This window comes from Zingiber officinale, chromosome 6B (genome assembly GCF_018446385.1).
Source record: "Zingiber officinale cultivar Zhangliang chromosome 6B, Zo_v1.1, whole genome shotgun sequence".
In the NCBI taxonomy this organism is placed as follows: Eukaryota; Viridiplantae; Streptophyta; class Magnoliopsida; order Zingiberales; family Zingiberaceae; genus Zingiber; species Zingiber officinale.
In genome coordinates, this window is record NC_055996.1 from 12,621,153 (window position 1) to 12,644,955 (window position 23,803).

The window sequence follows — 23,803 nt, forward strand, 5'->3', positions numbered from 1 at the left end:
GACAAATAAATATAATGCAATCATCAAATGATTTATGATAGAGACATTTATCAATGGCATTGTGAACAAAACCATTTGAAAAAAATAGTAGAATCGAATTTTGCATGTCATTGCTTTGAGGCTTGTTTCAAATCATACAAGGATTTTAATAATTTGCATACTTTTTCCTCATTTCCTGGTAGAACAAAACCTTCAGGTTATTCCATGTAGACCTCTTCTTCGAGATCACTATTTAAAAATGTTATTTTTACATTCATTTGATGGACAATTAAATCATGAATAGAAGCTAACGCAAATAAAATCCTTATGGTTGTAATTCTAGCAACAGGAGTCTATGTTTCAAAATAATCAATTCCCTCTAGTTGTTTATACCCATTGGCTACTAGCCTAGCCTTGAATGTTAGAAGTGATCCATCACTATGATACTTTCTTCTAAACACCCACTTGCAACAAATAGGTTTAGAGCCAGAAGGTAAATCATCAAGATCCCAAGTGTGATTTGATATAATAGAATCCATTTCATCATTTATGGCATCTTTCCAAAAAAAAATAGAATCTCTTGAAGCCATAACTTCTTTATAAGTTGTAGGATCACTTTCAGTTTGTAAGAAAATTAGAATTGTTCTTACTATCTTATTTCTATCTCCTTCTACCAAACAAAGAGATATTAGTTGAGAATTAATTTCATTAGGATCTAAATGTTTTATTTTCCTTATTCTTTTGCTTCTTCTAGGCTCACATGTTTGTTCATCAACCTTAGAAGATACATCAGTTTTTGATCCTTTGGAAATTTCCTCTTGAGACTCATTATATGGAATTAATTTAGAATTTTTTTCTGAAGTAATTAAATTTTCAAAAAAATCCACTTCTCTTGATTCTATTATCACGTTAGCTTCTAAATCTAGAAGTCTATATGCTTTACTATTTACGGCATATCCCACAAATGCATACTTGATTCCTCTAGGACCTAATTGAGTTCCAATTTTTGCAATAAGCAAGACACCCCCACTCTTTGACGTAACCTATAGTAGGCTTTCTTCCTTTCCATATCTCATAAGGAGATATATTATTCCTTTTAAGAGGAATTTGATTCACAGTATGTCATGCTGCTAGTAATGCTTCTCCCCATAAGTTAAATGCCAATTTTGTATTTATTATCATAGCATTTATCATCCCCACAAGAGTTTTATTTTTTCTTTCTGCTAAATCATTTTGTTCAGGAGTTTGAGGTGCAACACATTGATGTAAAATTTCATTTTCTTCACAAAATAAATTAAATTCATTTGAAAAATCTTCACCACCTCTATCACTCCTAAGTATTTTAATCTTTTTGTTAAGTTAGTTTTCCACTAAAGCTTTATATACTTTAAACATTTTAAAGGCTTCATCCTTATGTTTCATTAAATAAAAAAATGTGTACCTTGAATAATCATATATAAATGTTATAAACTATCTATTGCCTCCTCTTGTTAACACTCCATTTAATTCACAGATATCCGAATGAACAAGATCCAAAATTTGAGTCTTTCTTTCAACACTTTGAAATGGTTTCTTAGTCATCTGGCATTTAACACATATTTCACATTTTTTAAAGTTATTTAAATCACAAGATATAATGTCACATTTAATCATTTTATTCATTGTAGATTTTCTTATGTGTGTTAATCTACTATGTCAAAAAGAAACAGAGTCAATCATGTAAGGAGAAGAAATACATTTATTTATTCCATTGTCACTAGTACATAATTTTACCATCCATCACAAGAAAATCCTTTCCCAACAAAGTTATTAGAGACCGAAAGGATCAATTTTCTGGACTCATGCATAGCCTTAATCTTTACCTTGATGAGTAGATCACCACTAACCAAATTATGATTCATGTCTGGAACATGAAGGACATTTGTCAAAGTTATTGTTTTTCTTGAAGAAAGTTTAAAACTATACTTCCTTTACCAACTACTTTCGAATGCCCTTCATTTCCCATTTGAATCTCTTGCTCGCCTTCAATCTCTTGATAAGTGTTGAACAATGACTTATCATATGCAACATGGACGGTAGCACATGTATCATACCACCAGCTTGGCACTTTTCCTTGAGTAGCATTAACATTACTTATAATTGCCACAATATTGTCCATGTCTACGGAGTTAATCTTTGCTTCCTCTTTACTCGGTTTCTTTTTAAACCTACATTAACATGACTTATAATTGGCACAATATTGTCCATGTCTATGGAGTTAATCTTTGCTTCCTCTTTACTCGGTTTCTTTTTAAACCTACAATCTCAAGCATAATGTCCAAATTTCCACAAACAAAGCATGCTCCTTTAGGCTTTCCTTTGGCTTTCTCTATATACTTTTTCGGACGAAGTGGATTTCCTCTCTTTTTATTGTTATTGTTAATTTTCATTGGCTGATTTATGACGTTGGCCTTAGAAATGTCTTCATAAGAATTTTCATTCTTATCTCTCGTCATAGATTCTTCCTCAATACGCAAATGTTTTTATATTTGTTCTAAAGAAGAATCTTCAGAACTATGAAGAATCTTTTTCTGATAACTTTTTCAAGTAGATGGCAATGTTGCTATGATTGCACCGACTTAAAAAGATTCCGATAACTCAATCTTTACTGCTCTCATTTTGTTAACAATAATTTGCAATTCATGTAAGCAATGGTTTATCATTAAAAAATTTAAAATCAAAGTATTTTGAAATTAAAAACTTCTTGGTACCTTCTTCTTCCACTTTATACTTATTTTCCAATGCTTGCCATATTTCCTTAGTAGAGGCAGTATTTGTGTAGAGATCATAGAGACGATCGGACAAGGCATTTAAAATATGACCACAACACATCAATTCATTTTCTTTCCTTTTCTCTCTTTTGTCCCTTAGATCTTTGTCTTCTTTATCAGTTGGTTTCGGAATGTCTTCCAAATTTGGATCAAGAATGTACAAGATCTTCATTACAGTAGAAATTTCAATTTGTCTTGCCAACGTATTAAGTTCGTTTCATCAAACCTATTCAGTTTGACCATGTCTTGATTCATAAACTTTAGTATTGTCATGATTATTTTATGCTCCATTATTTCTTCGAAGATCCAACAAAATATAGTTTTTAGATTGTTATAAAAATGATATGGAGTGATCTCTAAAATTAGGAAACAAATGGCTGAAGACTTGAAACATGTACAAGATACATTTTCCTAAAAATTATATTTGTCCCCTCTCAATGTTACCTAAGGGAGCAATGACAAATAATTTTTGAGATATGATAAGCCTTTGCAATATTTTCTATAAACAACAATAGAAAATATTTTGGAACTAAGAGAATATATAAAAATCGGATGAGAGAAAAAAAGAAAATTTGTTGTATTTATTTTCATAATCTCTTCTCTATTTATAGATTTGAATAGTCACATCCAAGAGTCAGAGTCACAATGAATAAATATAGCTCTTGCCAAAAAGCCATGTATCAAAAGACAACTTGTTTTCAATTCTGAAAATTGAAAAAACTCCAAATTAAAAAATTAAAATGAACAACCATAATTGTACTTCAAATATTCATTCATTTAGGTTTGTTATTTCATTAATTAATTTCAACAAGAAATTCTAACAGTAGATGAGATCAGAGTTAACGCTGTACCCTATGCGGGCCGTCGCTGTCGGGTTCGTGAAGAAGGCGGTGACAGAGAGCAGGGCGAGAGGGCGGCAGGTGTCGCGGCTGGAGGAGTCCATCAAGAGTTTGGAGGAGGAGAAGCGCAAGATCGAAGTTTTCAAGCGCGAGCTCCCTCTCTGCATGCGTCTCGTCTACGAGGGTCGGTCCGATGCTCCTCCCTTCTGTCCTTCCCTTATTTGATTTCGCCAGGATCCTTTTAGGTTAAAATTAGTGTTCTTTTGTTTGGGAATTTCGATCGTAGTGATGGGGGAGTTGAAGAGGGAGATCGATCGGTTCCGCGCCGAGGGTTTCGGGCGTGTGTTCCAGGAATTCACGCCGATTAAGGGCAAAATCAACGAGAGCAGCTCGGATTTCAGAGATAAGAAGAACTGGACGAGCTCGTTCCAACTCTGGATCTGTGAGGAAAGTAAAGATACCAAAAACATGACAAGATGAACCTTAAAGAGGTTGGAAATACATAATTCTTTGCCATTTATTTGGGAAAAAAAATTGAATCTTTGTTCATTTCTCGGAGGATTTTTGCTCTTAATGGATTCCTTTGGTTCCGATTGAAGAAATCAGTATGTTATTCTCGGAACGGCGGACATGTGTCCCTGCCAGTATTGGAACTATACAGCTCCAAGGCGGAAGATGAGACTGCCGCTGTGTTGTCTGACCTCTCTCTGTGCTCTACCGTGATCACTCATGGCTTTGTGACTCCGGCCATCAATAACCATCCAGTTAGTTGCCATAAGTGTACTTAAGAATCCCCGGAAGCATCTCAGGTGGTGGCGCCTGGCAAACACTGTGGCTTGCATTAGCAACAGGCTGCAGATGTGGAGGTTCTGGTCTCAGGATCTGCATCAGCGGTTTGTGCTCGCGATTGCTCCGTGTTGCTCATGGTAAGACCTCAGTTGAATCAATTGCTAGGAGGCTGATGGATAATTTCTGCAGGATGATGTTTAGTCCCACATCTAAAATTTTCACAATCCTCTATTAGTATAAAATATAACTATACGACTTATAAAATATAACCCATGGAATGAAGTGATAGGATCTTCAGGTCCAGGAAAATCCCCGGGTCATCCACCGCAGTGATGCGGCCGTGTAATTATGGTCCATTAAATCAGATTGTATTCCATCCCTGGGAAGGCTGAGACATGTGTGGAGCCTTTCGATCAGATTATGGATTCATGATCATTCCCTATAGTAATTCACTTGGCCTTACAAATAGGTTAACAGAACGGGGTTTATATTCCATGGGTATTTTTTAAAAATATATTACTCAATTTTTGGTGTGGATGTCTTGAAATTACAATTAATTTTTTTAATGATAAATTAATCAAATGAATATATCATAATTCAAATACTAATTGTGTGATAACAAATAAGTTTTTTTTTTACTCAAAGACGTAATTAGCTATATACGAAGGAGATGGGAAGTTCTTATTATTGCTGAGTAGAGTTGTTAGGTAGGTCAGGATGGTCCATTAAAAATTCATCATCTTTGTAGGGTGGTCTCAATCGACCCATCAGGTGAGTTAGAAAATCTTTAATTAAGACCAACACAAAATAGATGCAATTTGGTTCAATTGTTCGAGTTTATAGTGAATCGTCTAACGAAAATGATCAACGATCGCGAACCTATTCTACTAACAAATAAGCTTTTTTTTTAACTCAAAGACGTAATTAGCTATATACGAAGGAGATGGGAAGTTCTTATTATTGCTGAGTAGAGTTGTTAGATAGGTCAGGATGGTCCATTAAAAACTCATCATCTTGTAGGATGGTCTGAATCGACCCATTAGGTGAGTTAAAAAATCTCTAATTGAGATCAAATCAAAATAGATGCAATTTGGTTCAATTGTTCGAGTTTATAGTGAATTGTCTAATGAAAATGATCAACGATCGCAAACCTTGAAATAGAAGTCGTCAGAAACTCCGAACCAAGTAAAATCAACTTGTGTCAAGTTTTATTTTATTTCGTTGCATTTATTATTATTTGTTTTTCTCTCCGAGTTCTTGTGAAAAACGTGAAAAAAAATCACGAGCAGTATTCACCCGCTCCCCCTCCTCTAGCGCTTTCAATCCTACACATTGATTAATTCTATTACACACATCCTAACAAATAAACTAATCATTAGATTAAACATGAACTAATCATTTTCAAATTTGTTAACACATAACATAATTTTTTATAAAATAATTCTGTTCATATATAACAACGGAAAAATTATTACATAACTCATAAACTAAATGAGCTTATTATTATTCATACATAATGACAATAACAATAGAAGTCTAATAAAATAAATAAGTTAACACCACTCTCACTAGGACAAACAATAGTGTGGTGGTCAACACTATCCCTTTTAACCTAGATTCGTTTGGGGCAATCTCAGGTAGACAACTTTAGAATTCTCCATTTAATTTGGTCCACATTCGGATCCTCTTATGGATTCTCTTCAAACTTTTCGGGATCATCTTGATCCATATGGTGAAGTAGCTTTATACACAATTGTGCATATGGGATATGCCCTTACCCTCATAATTAGTGTGCTACTATATTGAGTTGTATTGGTAGAAATTGGAGCAAAACCAAGTTATTCAAGATTGGAAACTCTTTTCATTCGAGTTTCTAGAATAATCGATCAAGTTGGCCAATATGTCCTTGGAGTCCATGAACTGGGTCAAACTCCATCTCCTCAATCTGCTCCCTTAGCTCATTCGTTGTATGTCACGATGGGTCATTGTGTATATCATTGTCGACATCTAGAATTGAAAATAATAATAGCAGTACAAAATCAACAAACCAGTAACACAACTAGTTCAATTCAATTTACACATATACATAGAACAAATATACAGAATTTATAAACAAATAAGAAAAACTAATTTCCTTTATTTGAGGAGTTCTAGTGGACTAACACACTGGACCGGTCGATTGAGAAGATGAAACCTGAACTTGGTCAATTGTCCTATTAGAACTAATCTAATTAGATAGGGATGCCTTATCTATATTGTTTTTATTTAACCTAAATTCATTTAAGTTAATTTCAGACTTATTTAATAAATCTGACCCAATTTTGATTAAATCAGTCCTAATAGAATAAATTTAGCCTATTTAATTAAATATGGAAAGATCCATCTTAATAAATCAAACTAGTCAAATTTATGATTAGCCCATACTCATTTAATCAAATCAACTTAAAATGATTTTGATTTAGATCAAATTGATTAGGTTAAACCAATTAATAGTTTGAACCATATGAGAATCTAATTAAATGAAACTTATCTTTTTAAACTAACCTGGTGGTTCAATGAACCAGTCCAGTTTAAATCAACCCAAGTTGAGTAAACTCAACTCAATTAATTTCCAGCATGGAGTCATTAATTGTAACACCCACGAAATTATAAGATAGGCATATGGATATTATTTTTCTTTTGAGTATAGAAAATAAAAAGGATAAGAGAAAAAGGGAAAATAGAAACCCAAAAATAGAATAAAAAGAGGTGAGGTCAAGGATTGAACCTTGAACCTCCCACAAATAATGGAGATAAATTGATTATATGATAACCACTAGGATAATGAATAATATATGGATGGAAAAGAATGAAATTTTAGTTAAAGGTGAGAAGAAAATAAAAAGAAAACTAAGCAAAAGAGCAAGAGAAAACCAAGTTGCTTACCTTCTTTTCCTCTTGGTTAAGAAAAGGAGCAAGCAAAAGATGAGTTGTCTACTTCCCTCCCTCTCTCTATTTTCATGGGAATTAAAGGAATGAGGGAAAAGAGGAGTTGAGGGAATGAATGAAGATATGTTTCATTGGCAAAAGGAATAAATAGTTTGGAAGAAGAAAAACAAGAGATAAAATCCTTTTCTTTCTTCCTCCTTTCTCCTTCTTCATTCTTCACCGAACCAAGAACCCCTTCCCTCTCCTCATTCCAATAGCTAAGTTAAGTTCTTCTTCAAGAAAACTAATTTCCGAGAAGAAGCCTTCAAGTTCTATTCCTTCCAAGCAAAAAGAAGTAAAAGGAGATACAAGAAGAAGAAGCTTTCTCCTTCCTTGGCACTTAGGATACTTTTCTCCTTAAGAAAAACCACAAGCGAAAGGATGTAAGTTTTCCTCACCTGTGGTACAATAGCTTTTGTGTGTTCTATGAGATTTGGTTACATAAAATCTAAGAAAAACCTCATGAAGAATTTCGGCCAAGGTAAGACCAAAAAGAAGGACCTAGGAAATGTAAAGATCTAAATTTTGACATGCTCAATATGTTCCTTGTGACATGTATTTTATGGAAGGGATTTATCTCATGTTCATATGTTAGAATGTTGATTAGAACTTAGAATCACACCCCTAAGACTCTCGGATAAACATGAATAAAAAAAAAGGGAAGAAAAAAAAAGAATAGGTAAGCTAAGACTCAAACCAAGCATGTCTTCTATTGTTGATTTATGATAGGTGCCTCATGATGAGGAAGTTGTTAACTTGTTATGCTCATATGATGAATTAACTTCATTTCATGCTCATATGTATTCGGCCACATTATGTTAAAGGGCTTAGGAAACTTAGAACCTAACTCAACTATGCTCATGTTGTTCCTTGAAATAATTACTATGAAAGTTGTTTAAGGTTCTCATGCTTTTATGACACTTGAACCCTAGCTTTAAGTCCCACAAGTTTCGGCCACATTATGTTTAAGGGCCTAGGAAACTTAGAACCCAACTCAACTATGCTCATGTTGTTCCTTGAAATAATTGCTATGAAAGTTGTTTAAGGTTCTCATGCTTTTATGACACTTGAACCCTAGCTTTAAGTCCTACAAGTTTCGGCCACATTATGTTTAAGGGCCTAGGAAACTTAGAACCTAACTCAACTATGCTCATGTTGTTCCTTGAAATAATTGCTATGAAAGTTGTTTAAGGTTCTCATGCTTTTATGACACTTGAACCCTAGCTTTAAGTCCTACAAGTTTCGGCCACATTATGTTTAAGGGCCTAGGAAACTTAGAACCTAACTCAACTATGCTCATGTTGTTCCTTGAAATAATTGCTATGAAAGTTGTTTAAGGTTCTTATGCTTTTATGACACTTGAACCCTAGCTTTAAGTCCTACAAGTTTTGGCCACATTATGATTAAGGGTCTAGGAAACTTGGAACCTAACTCAACTATGCTCATGATGTTCCTTGAAATAATTGCTATGAAAGTTGTTTAAGGTTCTCATGCTTTTATGACACTTGAACCCTAGCTTTAAGCCCTACAAGTTTCGGCCACATTATGTTTAAGGGCATAGAAAACTTAGAACCTAACCTAATTATGCTCATGATGTTTCTTGTAATTATTTGCTACGGAATTTATTTAGGGTTCACAAGCTTGAATGATAATTTTTAACCCAATGTATACTTGATAAAGTTCGGCCATGATAAGTTGTAAGCTTAAGAAACCTAGAACTCTACCTAAACTTGTTCATGGTGTTTTCTTATGGTATATGAAATGATACTTGTTTAGAGTTCACATGTTGGTATGGGTTGTTTTTACGTAAAATCCAACTATATGTTTCGGCCACTATAAGACATTAGGGTTAGAAATCTAAATATGTTTCCCATGTATCTTATATGCCATGTTTTATGAGCTTGTTGTACTTTTATGTTTAATTATGCACACTTATGATCTATACATGATGGTAACCCTTATGCTATGCTGTATGTTGTTTATGATGAGCTGTGTGCCCAATTTATGCATGACATTTATGATGAGCTGTGTGCCCAAGTTTGCATGCTATTTATGATGAGCTGTGTGCCCAAACTATGCATGTATTTATGATGTGTTGTGTGCCCAAATTTTACATACCATTATGATGAGCTGTGTGCCCAAATTCTATATGGTATGATATGATAAAAATACGATGTGCATGAAATGATAAGAGCCATGATATGTATGACATGCTACTTTACTTTATATGGCTTGTACCAAGGGTGGGCTCCATAAGCGCCCCGGGGTCGATGGACTAAGAAACGGGCCTCGTTAGGGATGGACTCCTAAGTGCCCCTAGGTCGATGGACTAAGAAACGGGCCTAGTATGTATGCCTTGTAGGGTTCAAGACTTGCTACCTTGGACCTACATAGGACGCGCACATTTATGTATGTGGTACAAGTCGGGGCCCTAACCATGTTATGATTATGTTTAAGTATGTAAGTAATAAGTTTTCAAAGGACATATTGCATATATTATTGCATGAATCATGTCTTTGAAAGTCATCTCGCATAACACTTTATGATTATGTTACGATATACCATGATGCTCATGATTATGTTATGTTATGTTAGGATGAACTTTATGATTATGTTATGTTATGTTAGGATGAACTTTATGATTATGTTATGTTTTTGTTAGGATGAACTCTATGATTATGTTATGATATGTTATGATCATGATTATGTTATGTTAGAATGCACTTTATGACTTTATTAGTATATGCCATGATACCTTACGATTATGTTATGATATGATGCTTCCATACATGATATGATGAGTTGTCTTTATGCTTTATGCCTTGAAGTTTTATTTATGCTATACGATTTTTGTGAATAGGAAAGGATCTTACTGAGCCTTGAGTGCTCACAGCTTACTTTCCTTGTACCATAGATAAGGGCAAAGAATGGATGTACTAAGGGAGCAGCAGGAGGGGACAAGAAGGACGTGTGTAGTAGTGACTTGGCTAAAGAGAAAGACTTGCTTCTAGTTAATAAGAATTATATTCATGTTGTTCTTTTATGACTCTATGACACTTCATCATGCTCTTTAGTATTATGGTTCAAATTTATGTTAAGCATGTTATGTGACTCATATGATAGGTAGTTAGGGATGATGATTTGAAAAGTAAAAGAAAAGTTTAAAGAAATATATATATATATATATACTATAGATAAGATTTCCGTTGTTTTAAGAAGAAAAGATAAGTAACCCCCGTCAGCTTAAGCAGGAAGGGGCGAGGCGTTACAGTTTGGTATTAGAGCCAAGTTTAGCCTTTCACTACACACATGTCAAGCCTCCATCCTGCCGCTCCAAGTAAGAATCTATATGCTTAAAGTAATTCTTCTATGATGCTTTAATATTATGTATGATCTCTTATTTTGTTTTTTTTTATGATGTTAAGTCACAATTTTAGCTGAGGTATGCATGATGGTAGGATAGGAATAATAACGATCTTATTTTAGCCTGGATAGAAATAACGATAATTTATTGTTATTTAATGAAGATAAGCATGGCTAGGAGACGTACTAACCGAGCAGACGAGACAGTAACTCCACCAGATCTGACTCAGGTAGTTACTGACATCCAACGTCAGATCACGGAGCAACAACAGCTGATCACGACTTTGATGGGTCAGCAAGAAAATCCTGTCACCCCGCCAGTAAATCCGAATGCAGTACCCATCATCCCAGTAGTTGCACCAGTACCACCGATAGCCCCTGCTCCAGTGGTCAGACAGGAGACCTACTTGATACAGTGGCTAAGGCTGAAGCCGGAAAATTTCTCAGGTACTTGCGAGCCATGGGACGCTCAGGCCTGGTTCAAGACAGTGGACAACATAGTGGAATTACTAGACTGGCCCGTAGCGGAAAAGATCAAATGTGTATCATTCTGTTTTTCCGGAGACTCAAGGATGTGGTGGGAAAGAGTAAAGGCAAAGAGACAGATTAATCTGATGAACTGGACGGACTTCGAGACAGAGTTCTTCGAGGAGTTCTTCCATATGCAAGTGACGAACCGGCACTATGACGAATTCACCGAGTTTCGGCAAGGTGACTTATCAGTGAACGAAGCAGTAAAACGCTTCAACCGTTTGGCACGCCTATGTCCAGAGTTGGTTCGCACAGAAAGAGAAAGGGTCAGACTGATGCTGAAGATGCTTCGACCCGAAATAGCACTGAACGTGGCCGGCGGAATTAATAGACCGCAGACTACAGAGGAATTGGTCAGCAGTGCCCTCATCACAGAACATTATCAAAAAGCGATGAACGAGAATAAGAGTCAGGCCCGAACAGAAGGACAGAGATCCTCAGATAGCAAAACAAGCTGAAAAGGGACCTCTACTGGAAAAAGGAAACAATGGGGCAATGCAAAAGGTAGCTCAGTGAATAAACAACCGAAGTACCCCCAGTGCACTATCTGCGGAAAGCTGCATCCCGGAGTATGTCACAAGGGTACAAGAAGGTGTTATAATTACGAAGGGGAAGGACATCTGGCCAGAGACTGCACTAACCGGTTTCAGGCACCACCTTAGCAGAACAACCAGAACAAGAGTACCCCCTCACAACTACATCAAATGCAAGCTACTATTGAAGGAACACCGATTAGCCAAGGGAGATTGGAAGCTCCACCAACTACAACGAACGCCAGGGTTTTCTCGCTTACTAAAGAGGATGTGGCAAGCGCCTCTACTGTCGTTACAGGTCAGCTGCCTATTTTCAGTCAGTATGCTTTAGTATTGTTTGATACTGGGGCGACACACTCGTTCGTCTCAACACCATTTACAAAGAAATTAGACATACCACCCCAAACACTAAATGTCACGTTCTTAACAACCCTACCATCCGGGGAAGTTATGCCATCAGATCATATGCTGCGGGTCGTACCTATCCGAATCGCAGATAGAGAACTCTACTGCAATCTGATAGTACTTGACATGCGGGATTATGACATTATACTGGGCATGGACTTTCTGAGTAAGTACGGTGCCTCAATCGAGTGCCGTAATAGGAAGGTAGTCTTCCGACCTGAAGCTGAACCGATGTTTTAGTTTATTGGGGAATCTGGGAAAGAAACTGAAAGATTTTTATCAACTGTAAAGGCATATAGCATGTTAGACAAAGGATGTACTGGATTTCTAGCACACGTGGTTGATACAAGACAAACCGAGAGCCAGAAGCTAGAAGAGGTCAGGGTAGTATGCAACTATCCGGAAGTATTTCCTGATGAACTACCGGGATTAACACCCGATAGAGAAATAGAGTTTACGATTGAAGTAGTTCCGGGTACTAAACCAATTTCTAAAGCACCTTACCGAATGGCGCCGACTGAGTTGAAAGAACTTCAAGAACAGCTACGGGAGTTACTCGACAAGGGACTTATTCGCCCTAGTCACTCTCCATAGGGAGCTCCGATACTGTTTGTGAAATAGAAGGATGGGTCTATGCGAATGTGTATAGATTACCGAGCACTAAATAACGCGACGATCAAGAACAGATACCCCCTTCCGCGGATCGACGATCTGTTCGACCAATTGAAGGGAGCAACTGTCTTCTCAAAGATTGACCTAAGGTCCGGCTATCATCAAGTGAAAGTGAAACAAGATGATATACCAAAGACAACCTTTCGAACAAGATACGGACACTATGAGTTCGTAGTTATGCCCTTCGGAGTGACAAATGCCCCTATTGTGTTCATGGACTTGATGAATCGGGTATTTGCGGCATATCTCGATAAATGTGTGATCGTCTTCATTGACGATATTCTCATCTATTCAAGAACCCAGGAAGAACATGCCGAACATCTGAATATTGTACTGCAGATCCTCCGAGAAAAACAACTGTATGCAAAGTTTTCCAAGTGCGAGTTCTAGCTAGATCGAGTAATATTCTTGGGTCATGTCATCTCCAAGGATGGAGTCATGGTAGATCCAAGAAAGATTGAAACCGTAAGTAACTGGAACAGACCAAAGAATGCCAGCAAAATCAGAAGTTTTCTAGAATTAGCGGGTTACTACAGGAAATTCGTAGAGGATTTCTCCAAAATTACAGCCCCTATGACAAATCTCACCAAGAAAAATAAAAAGTATGAATGGACGGAAGACTGCGAGAAGAGTTTTACGGAATTAAAACGGAGACTGACCAGTGCTCCGATCCTTACTCTTCCAGGAAGTAACAAAGACTTTGCTATGTATAGTGATGCTTCCTTACTAGGACTTGGAGCTGTACTCATGCAAGACGGCAAAGTCATCGCCTATGCCTCCAGGCAACTTAAAGAGCACGAAAGAAATTACCCCATTCACGATCTAGAACTAGCAGCGGTGGTCTTCGCTCTAAAAACATGGAGGCATTACTTATATGGAACCCAGTGCAAGATTTATACTGACCACAAGAGCCTGAAATATTTCTTCACGCAGAAAGACTTAAATATGAGACAACGCAGATGGCTCGAACTGGTCAAGGATTACGATTGCGAAATCTTTTACCATCCCGGGAAAGCAAACAAGGTGGCCGATGCACTCAGCCGGAAGTCCGGTACCACCTGACATCACTATTCTAAGTTCGAGGACGAACTTTCTATGAGGTATGGGGTACTGTAACACCCACGAAATTATAAGATAGGCATATGGATATTATTTCTCTTTAGAGTATAGAAAATAAAAAGGATAAGAAAAAAAGGGAAAATAGAAACCCAAAAATAGAATAAGAAGAGGTGAGGTCAAGGATTGAACCTTGAACCTCCCACAAATAATGGAGATAAATTGATTATATGATAACCACTAGGATAATGAATAATATATGGATGGAAAAGAATGGAATTTTAGTTAGAGGTGAGAAGAAAATAAAAAGAAAACTAAGCAAAAGAGCAAGAGAAAACCAAGTTGCTTACCTTCTTTTCCTCTTGGTTAAGAAAAGGAGCAAGCAAAAGATGAGTTGTCTACTTCCCTCCCTCTCTCTATTTTCGTGGGAATTAAAGGAATGAGGGAAAAGAGGAGTTGAGGGAATGAATGAAGACATGTTTCATTGGCAAAAGGAATAAATAGTTTGGGAGAAGAAAAACAAGAGATAAAATCCTTTTCTTTCTTCCTCCTTTCTCCTTCTTCATTCTTCACCGAACCAAGAACCCCTTCCCTCTCCTCATTCCAATAGCTAAGTTAAGTTCTTCTCCAAGAAAACTAATTTCCGAGAAGAAGCCTTCAAGTTCTATTCCTTCCAAGCAAAAAGAAGCAAAAGGAGGTGCAAGAAGAAGAAGTTTTCTCCTTCCTTGGCACTTAGGATACTTTTCTCCTTAAGAAAAACCACAAGCGAAAGGATATAAGTTTCCCTCACCTGTGGTACAATAGCTTTTGTGTGTTCTATGAGATTTGGTTACATAAAATCTAAGAAAAACCTCATGAAGAATTTCGGCCAAGGTAAGACCAAAAAGAAGGACCTAGGAAATGTAAAGATCTAAATTTTGACATGCTCAATATGTTCCTTGTGACATGTATTTTATGGAAGGGATTTATCTCATGTTCATATGCTAGAATGTTGATTAGAACTTAGAATCACACCCCTAAGACTCTCGGATAAACATGAATAAAAAAAAGGGAAGAAAAAAAAAAGAATAGGTAAGCTAAGACTCAAACCAAGCATGTCTTCTATTGTTGATTTATGATAGGTGCCTCATGATGAGGAAGTTGTTAACTTGTTATGCTCATATGATGAATTAACTTCATTCCGTGCTCATATGTATTCGGCCACATTATGTTAAAGGGATTAGGAAACTTAGAACCTAACTCAACTATGCTCATGTTGTTCCTTGAAATAATTACTATGAAAGTTGTTTAAGGTTCTCATGCTTTTATGACACTTGTGTTGGTACAACCTTAGGTCAAGGTTGACCTGGTTGACCCGACTCGAGTTGACCTGACTCGAGTTGTATTTTGATGTTTGACGAGAATATAAAAGTGGTATCAGAGCACTTTTCTATTCTCGTCAAACATCAAAATACAACTCGAGTCAGGTCAACTCGAGTCGGGTCAACCAGGTCAACCTTGACCTAAGGTTGCACCAATAATCTCCCCCTTTTTGATGTTTGACAAAAATCATAATCAAGTTAGGTTAACCCGATAACCTAACTTAGGTTTTCCAATAGCTCTTCAATCAATGTTCTTCCTTGAATATTCTCCCCAAACTCCAATGTTCTTCCTTGAACATTCTCTAGACATTTCTCCCCCTTTTTGACGCACATCAAAAAGAGTGAATCAAGGTTAAGAGTTTCTTCCTAATGAAAGTCCCATACCTTTCATTGAAACCCTTAATTTCCCCTTGATACTAAAGACAACAATCAACTTAGTGATAATCCCATGTCACTCATCCTCAGAAATCGAGTAAAAACTCCCCCTAAAAGTCAACTCCCTCTTGACCATTAGGTAAAACTCCCCCTAAAGATCAACTCCTCCTTGACCACTGCACCAACAATGTTTTGGAAAGTTTCAACCCTTTAGAAATCTAAAACACAACTTCCACAGCTGAAATTTCAGACAATCAGTCGAAAATCAGCATTTTGGCACGCTCAGCCCTTTATTGGATCGGTCACCAGATCGATCAGACTTCCCTGGATCGGTCCAGTGACCGATCCACACTACTCTGGACCGATCAGGCTCTTCTTTGATCGGTCCACAACTCTCTGATAAGAGTTCTGAATTTTTTTTCTTCCCGAAATTCAGAAACCCCTAAAAAATTACAAAAAATTCCAAAAATTATAAAATTTTGAGGATACATTCCTCATACCATATATTATCATGAAAAAATAGTTTTCTATGAAAATAACTTCCATTTTTAAATCTTGATATAAAGTTTGAAAAACTTTAAAATAGCTCAAGGTTAATCCATCTTTGTATCAACTTGCTCAATGATGAATGCTATCACTAGAAAAGTTTCATCAAGGTTTTTCAAATCAATTTTGAAATGATTTTAAACCATTCAATTTAGGACCACAATTTAGGGCTAAATGTACATGACTTGTACACAAGCTTTCCCTATGATCCTCAATTTGGAATTAGGCTCATCTAGGTACAAGAGCTATGTACCTTGATCCTAACTCATAATCCTAATATCTCACACACATCTAAGGTGTATCAAACACATCCAAGTCAATTTTGATGTGAGATATGGGTTTAGGTCATCTTAAGCTAAGTTCTCATGCATTTACTAGACAACAATTTGATTTCCATATCAAATTGAGTTTTTATCCTTAAATCAATTTAATTGATCATAAATGCAAGAGATGATGACATGACATAAAGTAATATCATAAGTGAAAACATGTGCCAATGTCATGATGTCATGTCATAAAGTATGAAACTTAAATAAGGCATGTCATATAACTAACCTAAGCATTATCATGACATTTCAAATGATAATAAAATAAATATGATGTCATGACATGGCATATGGCAAACAATATATGACAAATAACATATAAAGGTATAGAAAATACCTAATTCTAGCCTTAGTTGCCATTTTTGATAATTTTGATCATTTTGCCACACATTCTATATTCCTAAGTGTAATAGACCTAAAATCATATACTAAAGATTTTTAGATCACTATGTGCCAATTAGATTGGTCCTAGAAAACTCCTCAAATGTGGTTGACACATCCTAATCACCTTAGGAATAAGTAAAATTTTAAATTTCATTTTCAAGGCTTGATTACATCTTGAAAATTCCTAAAATGCCACCTTTTGCCATGATTAGGTTAACTACCTATCCAATTAAGGTTGGCACACCCTAACCCATCTAGCGTGATGAAATCACGCTCCTAGGAACCCAAAACTTATTTGAGCTCATTGGGTTCACTAAATATTCACTAGGGATGACTTCCCTAGCAACCCTCCTAATGACCCTCTTAGGCTTTAAAGCCTTGGTCATTTGGGACTCATCAAGATCAACTCTAGGGGTGACTCCCCTTGTGACCTTGGTGATGGTCTTCCTAGCCCTAGATCTTGTTCCATAATCGAATGGAACATTATGATAAGTGGGCTTGACCACTTGAGACTTAGGTTTGTGACCCAAACCTCTCATGTCCTTGGGCTTTGATTTTTGACCCTTAGACCCTAGAGTTAGCTTTTCCAAATTCTTAAGAGCCTTTTCTAAAGTGTCAAGTCTTGACCTCAAGACTTGATTTTCCTTCTCTAATACCTCAAGCTTTAATTTTCCATTTTTCTTTGAGGTATTCCTAGGCATATGTCTAGTTGTTTTGGGATTCCTACCTAGGTTTTCCTTAACCTTAGATGAGTTAATTCTAGGATTGACATTTCTAGTATCATCCTTACCTAGACTAACATGTTTGGCACCTAAGCACATGTATCGGTTTCTATGGTTATCATGCTTATCATCATTGGCAATTGCAATAAAGCTACTAGTATGTTTCTTATTAGAATTGCAATAATGTGCCTTAAAAGATACCTTAGGGTTTTCCTTAGCTCCCCCCATAGATGTGCTTGATCTCTTGTCCTTGTGAGGTTGCCTCCCCCTCGGACATTGGCTCCTATAATGTCCCCTTTGCTTGCATTGGAAGCACACCACGTGCTCCTTGCCCTTGCGTATCGGGACTCCGGCTTCCTTGACTTTTGGTGCCGGTGGAGTCTTCCTAATCTTCTTTGGACATTTGCTCTTGTAATGCCCATATTCCCTACACTCAAAGCACATTATATGTAATTTACTTGAAATTAAGTTGCTTGAGTTACCTAGGGTTGAGGATAAACATAAACTCTCTTCTTCATCCCTTCCGGAGGTAGAGGCTTCTTCTTGCACCAATCTTGATGAAGAACTCTCCTCCTCTTCTTCCTTAGATGTTGAGTAGCCCTCAACTTCTAATTCCATACATCCATGATGTGAGCTACTTGGCTCACTTGACTCCTCTTCATGACTTGAATTGGAGCTCTCCTCATGGAACTTAGCCAAGTTGTTCCACAACTCCTTGGCATCGTTGTATCCACCTATCTTACACAATATATCATTAGGTAATGAAAATTCAAATATTTTCGTTACCTCGTCGTTGATTATGGATTGGTGGATTTGTTCATTCGTCCACTTCTTCTTCTCGAGAGGTTCTCCTCCTTTATCCATCGGAGGAATAAAACCTACTTGTACACAATTCCAATTTTCTAGGTTAGTCATAAGAAAATACTTCATTCTTACCTTCCAATACGCGAAGTCGTCGCGATCGTAGAAGGGTGGAATCGTGATGTCTTCTCCAAGTTGATTCATTCTCTAGCTCGTGCTCCCCCGGGTGTTAATCGGACGAAGAGCGACCTCGCTCTGATACCACTTGTTAGGACCTTCGGACTAGGTCAGAGAGGGCTCGGGAGCTCGTTCTCTGGACCGGACGAAGTCGGAGAGGGCTCGATAGCTCGTTCTCCGGACTAGGTCAGAGTGGGCTCGGGAGCTCGTTCTCTGGACCGGACGTGGAAGTCGGAGAGGGCTCGGTAGCTCGTTCTCCGGACTAGGTCAGAGAGGGCTCGGGAGCTCGTTCTCTAGACCGGATGAAGTCGGAGAGGGCTCGGTAGCTCGTTCTCCGGACTAAGTCAAAGAGGGCTCGGTAGCTCGTTCTCTGGATCGAACGTGGAAGTCGGAGAGGGCTCGGTAGCTCGTTCTCCGGACTAGGTCAGAGAGGGCTCGGTAGCTCGTTCTCTAGACCGGGAAGGCTTTAGGGTTTAGGGCTGGGAAGCTCTAAGGCATTGGATCGGTCTGGTGACCGATCCAGTGATACTCTGATTGTCTGGATCGGTCTGGTGACCGATCAGTAACCAAACAAAATGTTTCTGTGGGTTAACTGATCGGTCTGCAGACCGATCAGGAAACGATCAGGAGGCAGAAAAAAGTAGGGGGATCGGTCTGTGGACCGATCAGGCTATAGGTGGATCGGTCCACAGACCGATCAGGCTTCGAAGCCAACTCTCACAGAGAGTTGGTTGATCGGTCTGGGGACCGATCAGCCTAGGGCCTGATCGGTCCACAGACCGATCAGGGTCCTCCTGGACCGATCAGGATGGAGCCTGATCGGTCCAGGCTTAGCCGTTGTGACTCAACGGCTAGATTTTTGGATTCTTCTTTGTCTTCTTCGCAGGTGCAGGATATAAGGCCGCTACAGTAGAAGAAGGGAAAAATAACGCTTGCTGACTACGGTTCTTGCTCCTGCGATCTGAGCTTTGTTGAGCTCTCCACTGCTGAAGCTTCGTGTGAGCTTCCATCGGCTGGTTTTCTAGCTGCTGTTGTTGGATCCGTGAAGTTGCTGCTTCATCAACGGACTCCAGTAAGCAACGAGAAGACAAGCAAACTTGGTAGGATGTTTTTACATTCATATTGTCCATTGTTTCTTGCTCTATTCTTTGTACTCTATTATTGTTGTTGCAAAAGGAATTGTGGTGAGGTTTCTCCACCCAGAAGGAATTCTTATTAGCCGGTTTTCCGGGGTTTCATCCACCGACGGATTGATAGGATTCGTCCACCTTACGGACAAGCCGAGGAGTAGGAGTATCATCTCCGAACCTCGTTATATCGTCGCGTTTGAGGTTTGATCTTCTCCATTTTCGTTTCTACTCTTTATTTCCGCTGCGCTAACCTAAATTGTAGGAAGAAACGATAATTTGAGGTCGGCTATTCACACCCCCCTCTCTAGCCGCTATCCGAAGGTCCTAACAACTTGAACCCTAGCTTTAAGTCCCACAAGTTTCAGCCACATTATGTTTAAGGACCTAGTAAACTTAGAATCTAACTTAACTATGCTCATGTTGTTCCTTGAAATAATTGCTATGAAAGTTGTTTAAGGTTCTCATACTTTTATGACACTTGAACCCTAGCTTTAAGTCCTACAAGTTTCGGCCACATTATGTTTAAGGGCCTAGAAAACTTAGAACCTAACTCAACTATGCTCATGTTGTTCCTTGAAATAATTGCTATGAAAGTTGTTTAAGGTTCTCATGCTTTTATGACACTTGAACCCTAGCTTTAAGTCCTACAAGTTTCGGCCACATTATGATTAAGGGCCTAGGAAACTTAGAACCTAACTCAACTATGCTCATGTTGTTCCTTGAAATAATTGCTATGAAAGTTGTTTAAGGTTCTCATGCTTTTATGACACTTGAACCCTAGCTTTAAGCCCTACAAGTTTCGGCCACATTATGTTTAAGGGCATAGGAAACTTAGAACCTAACCTAATTATGCTCATGATGTTCCTTGTAATTATTTGCTACGGAATTTGTTTAGGGTTCACAAGCTTGAATGATAATTTTTAACCCAATGTATGCTTGATAAAGTTCGGCCATGATAAGTTGTAAGCTTAAGAAACCTAGAACTCTACCTAAACTTGTTCATGGTGTTTTCTTATGGTATATGAAATGATACTTGTTTAGAGTTCACATGTTGGTATGGGTTGTTTTTACCTAAAACCCAACTATATGTTTCGGCCACTATAAGACATTAGGGTTAGAAATCTAAATATGTTTCCCATGTATCTTATATGCCATGTTTTATGAGCTTGCTATGCTTCTATGTTTAATTATGCACACTTATGATCTATACATGATGGTAACCCTTATGCTATGCTGTATGTTGTTTATGATGAGCTGTGTGCCCAATTTATGCATGACATTTATGATGAGCTGTGTGCCCAAGTTTGCATGCTATTTATGATGAGCTGTGTGCCCAAACTATGCATGTATTTATGATGTGCTGTGTGCCCAAATTTTACATACCATTATGATGAGCTGTGTGCCCAAATTCTATATGGTATGATATGATAAGAAATACGATGTGCATGAAATGATAAGAGCCATGATATGTATGACATGCTACTTTACTTTATATAGCTTGTACCAAGGGTGGACTCCATAAGCGCCCCGGGGTCGATGGACTAAGAAACGGGCCTCGTTAGGAATGAGCTCCTAAGTGCCCCTAGGTCGATGGACTAAGAAACGGGCCTAGTATGTATGTCTTGTAGGGTTCAAGACTTGCTACCTTGGACCTACATAGGACGCGCGCATTTATGTATGTGGTACAAGCCGGGGCCCTAACCATGTTATGATTATGTTTAAGTATGTAAGTAATAAGTTTTCAAAGGACATGTTGCATATATTATTGCATGAATCATGTTTTTGAAAGTCATCTCGCATAACACTTTATGATTATGTTACGATATACCATGATGCTCATGATTATGTTATGTTATGTTAGGATGAACTTTATGATTATGTTATATTATATTAGGATGAACTCTATGATTATGTTATGATATGTTATGATCATGATTATGTTATGCTAGAATGCACTTTATGACTTTATTAGTATATGACATGATATCTTACGATTATGTTATGATATGATGCTTCCATACATGATATGATGAGTTGTCTTTATGCTTTATGCCTTGAAGTTTTATTTATGTTATACGGTTTTTGTGAGTAGGAAAGGATCTTACTGAGCCTTGAGTGCTCACAGCTTACTTTCCTTGTACCACAGATAAGGGAAAAGAATGGATGTACTAAGGGAGCAGCAAGAGGGGGCAAGAAGGACGTGTGTAGTAGTGACTTGGCTAAAGAAAAAGACCTGCTTCTAGTTAATAAGAATTATATTCATGTTGTTCTTTTATAACTCTATGACACTTCATCATGCTCTTTAGTATTATGGTTCAAATTTATGTTAAGCATGTTATGTGACTCATATGATAGGTTGTTAGGGATGATTATTTGAAAGTAAAAGAAAAGTTTAAAGAAAAAATATATATATATATATATATATATATATATATATACTATAAATAAAACTTCCGCTGTTTTAAGAAGAAAAGATAAGTAACCCCCGTCAGCTTAAGCAGGAAGGGACGGGGCGTTACATTAACTAAAAACAATGTATTAATTAATTAATAAAAAAACAAGAGCTTAATCTTAGGACATCCATGGAATATTAAATGAACATTATAATATCTATTTAACATCCCTCTCAATTATGAGAGAAGGGAAAATATTATGTTGTTCATCCCTCTCATATCTTTTATTTTATATATATATATTTTCTTTTTTTATAAATAATAATAAATATTTTAAAACAATTAATAATATTTTTTTAAAACACTAACATTATTTTTTAAAAAGTAAAATTATTATTAAAAAATAATAATAATTTATATATTTTAAAATATATTTATTTAATATGATGTAATTTTAAAATAATTGAGTTTACTATAGAACTTATAAATAATGAGGATTAATATTAAAAATAATATAGGTAAAAAAAGATATATTATTATAATCAATATGTGACAGTGAATTTCATATTTTTTGATGAGTTGGTGGGTGCTATGACGAGAATGGGTTGCGGATCCTCTTACAAATATGTAATAAAAAAATTATGATTTTTTTTAATACGAAACCTAATTTGCTTTGTTTTTTTCTACAGCGTCACCACCGCCACACAATCCCCATCTCATGCCGCCTCAACCTCTACCACATCGAACGCGCCAGCTGTAGTGGCTGCTCATTGCCGACCATGACAATCCGACAATTGAGAGTACCTAGCACGACGTGGCTCTTCCACCACATCCTTCTGATGTCACACGATCGCCGACACTCCTCTGCCGCGACACAGTTGCCAGCGACAGGAGCGGACATCGTCTGCCATGGTTGTGGCGACACACTGAAAAAGATTCACTATGAATAATTTTCGTTATAGAAAACAAAAAAAAAACTACTACTTCAACCAAAGGTTTATAGAAATGTGGAATACATATACAATACAGCTACAGACACAGAAAATGTGAAACTGATTATCCGAATATATGGAGAAACCTAGCTCAGTCCGATAAACATCATAGGAATTATCTTGTATATCAAAATTCAAGTGCTCCTGTGAACTACCTGTACCTAGTGTATAGGAATTATCTTGTATATCAAAATTCAAGTGCTCCTGTGAACTACCTGTTCCTAGTGTATAGGAATTATCTTATCTTTCTCTGCCAAAGTTTGTCTCCTAGCTCCAATTGATTTTTGCCAAGACCATGCTTCCGTGAAAGGAACAACCTGTTTGTGCATATCAAAGTATTTACACCTGCTTGGTACAAAAGAAAGGACCTTAGTTAAAGAAAATTTAACAAGGGATTGTTGTTTAATTTCAAAGTGTAATAGAAAATCAATTAGAAGTTGGTGGAGATGAAATATAAGATATGAAACACCAGATGCAGCAGCTTCTTTGCTGCGCAGATAGTACTGCTTGTATCTGAAACCAAGGAAATCAATAACCATATGGGGTTGAAGCCGCATAAAGTCTCAGTAAAAAATCAAAAGGCAAGTTCTGTGAGCATGAAATAATGCCATTTTCTAACATTTTTTAGAGAAATTAAGCAAGTATGTAGTTA

General features: G+C 37.1%; 1 protein-coding gene across 7 annotated transcripts; it reads left to right on the forward strand.

The window, feature by feature from the left end:
• The first annotated feature begins 3,595 nt into the window (after positions 1-3,595).
• On the forward strand, positions 3,596-22,867 carry LOC121992011 (transcription factor HHO3-like). 7 transcript variants are annotated; one of them, XR_006114795.1, is made up of 3 exons: positions 3,596-3,812; positions 3,915-4,119; positions 4,235-5,167. XR_006114795.1 is itself a non-coding variant. In XM_042546123.1 (3 exons), the coding sequence occupies exons 1-2, from the start codon at positions 3,617-3,619 to the stop codon at positions 4,106-4,108; spliced, it is 390 nt and encodes a 129-aa protein (XP_042402057.1). In that variant the 5' UTR covers positions 3,596-3,616; the 3' UTR covers positions 4,109-4,119; positions 22,849-22,867. The 7 variants fall into 7 exon arrangements, 5 of the variants coding, with proteins under 5 accessions (XP_042402057.1, XP_042402055.1, XP_042402056.1 ...); XR_006114794.1 differs by having other exon boundaries at positions 4,228-5,166; XM_042546123.1 differs by lacking the exon at positions 4,235-5,167 and adding an exon at positions 22,849-22,867.
• The last annotated feature ends 936 nt before the right edge of the window (positions 22,868-23,803 follow it).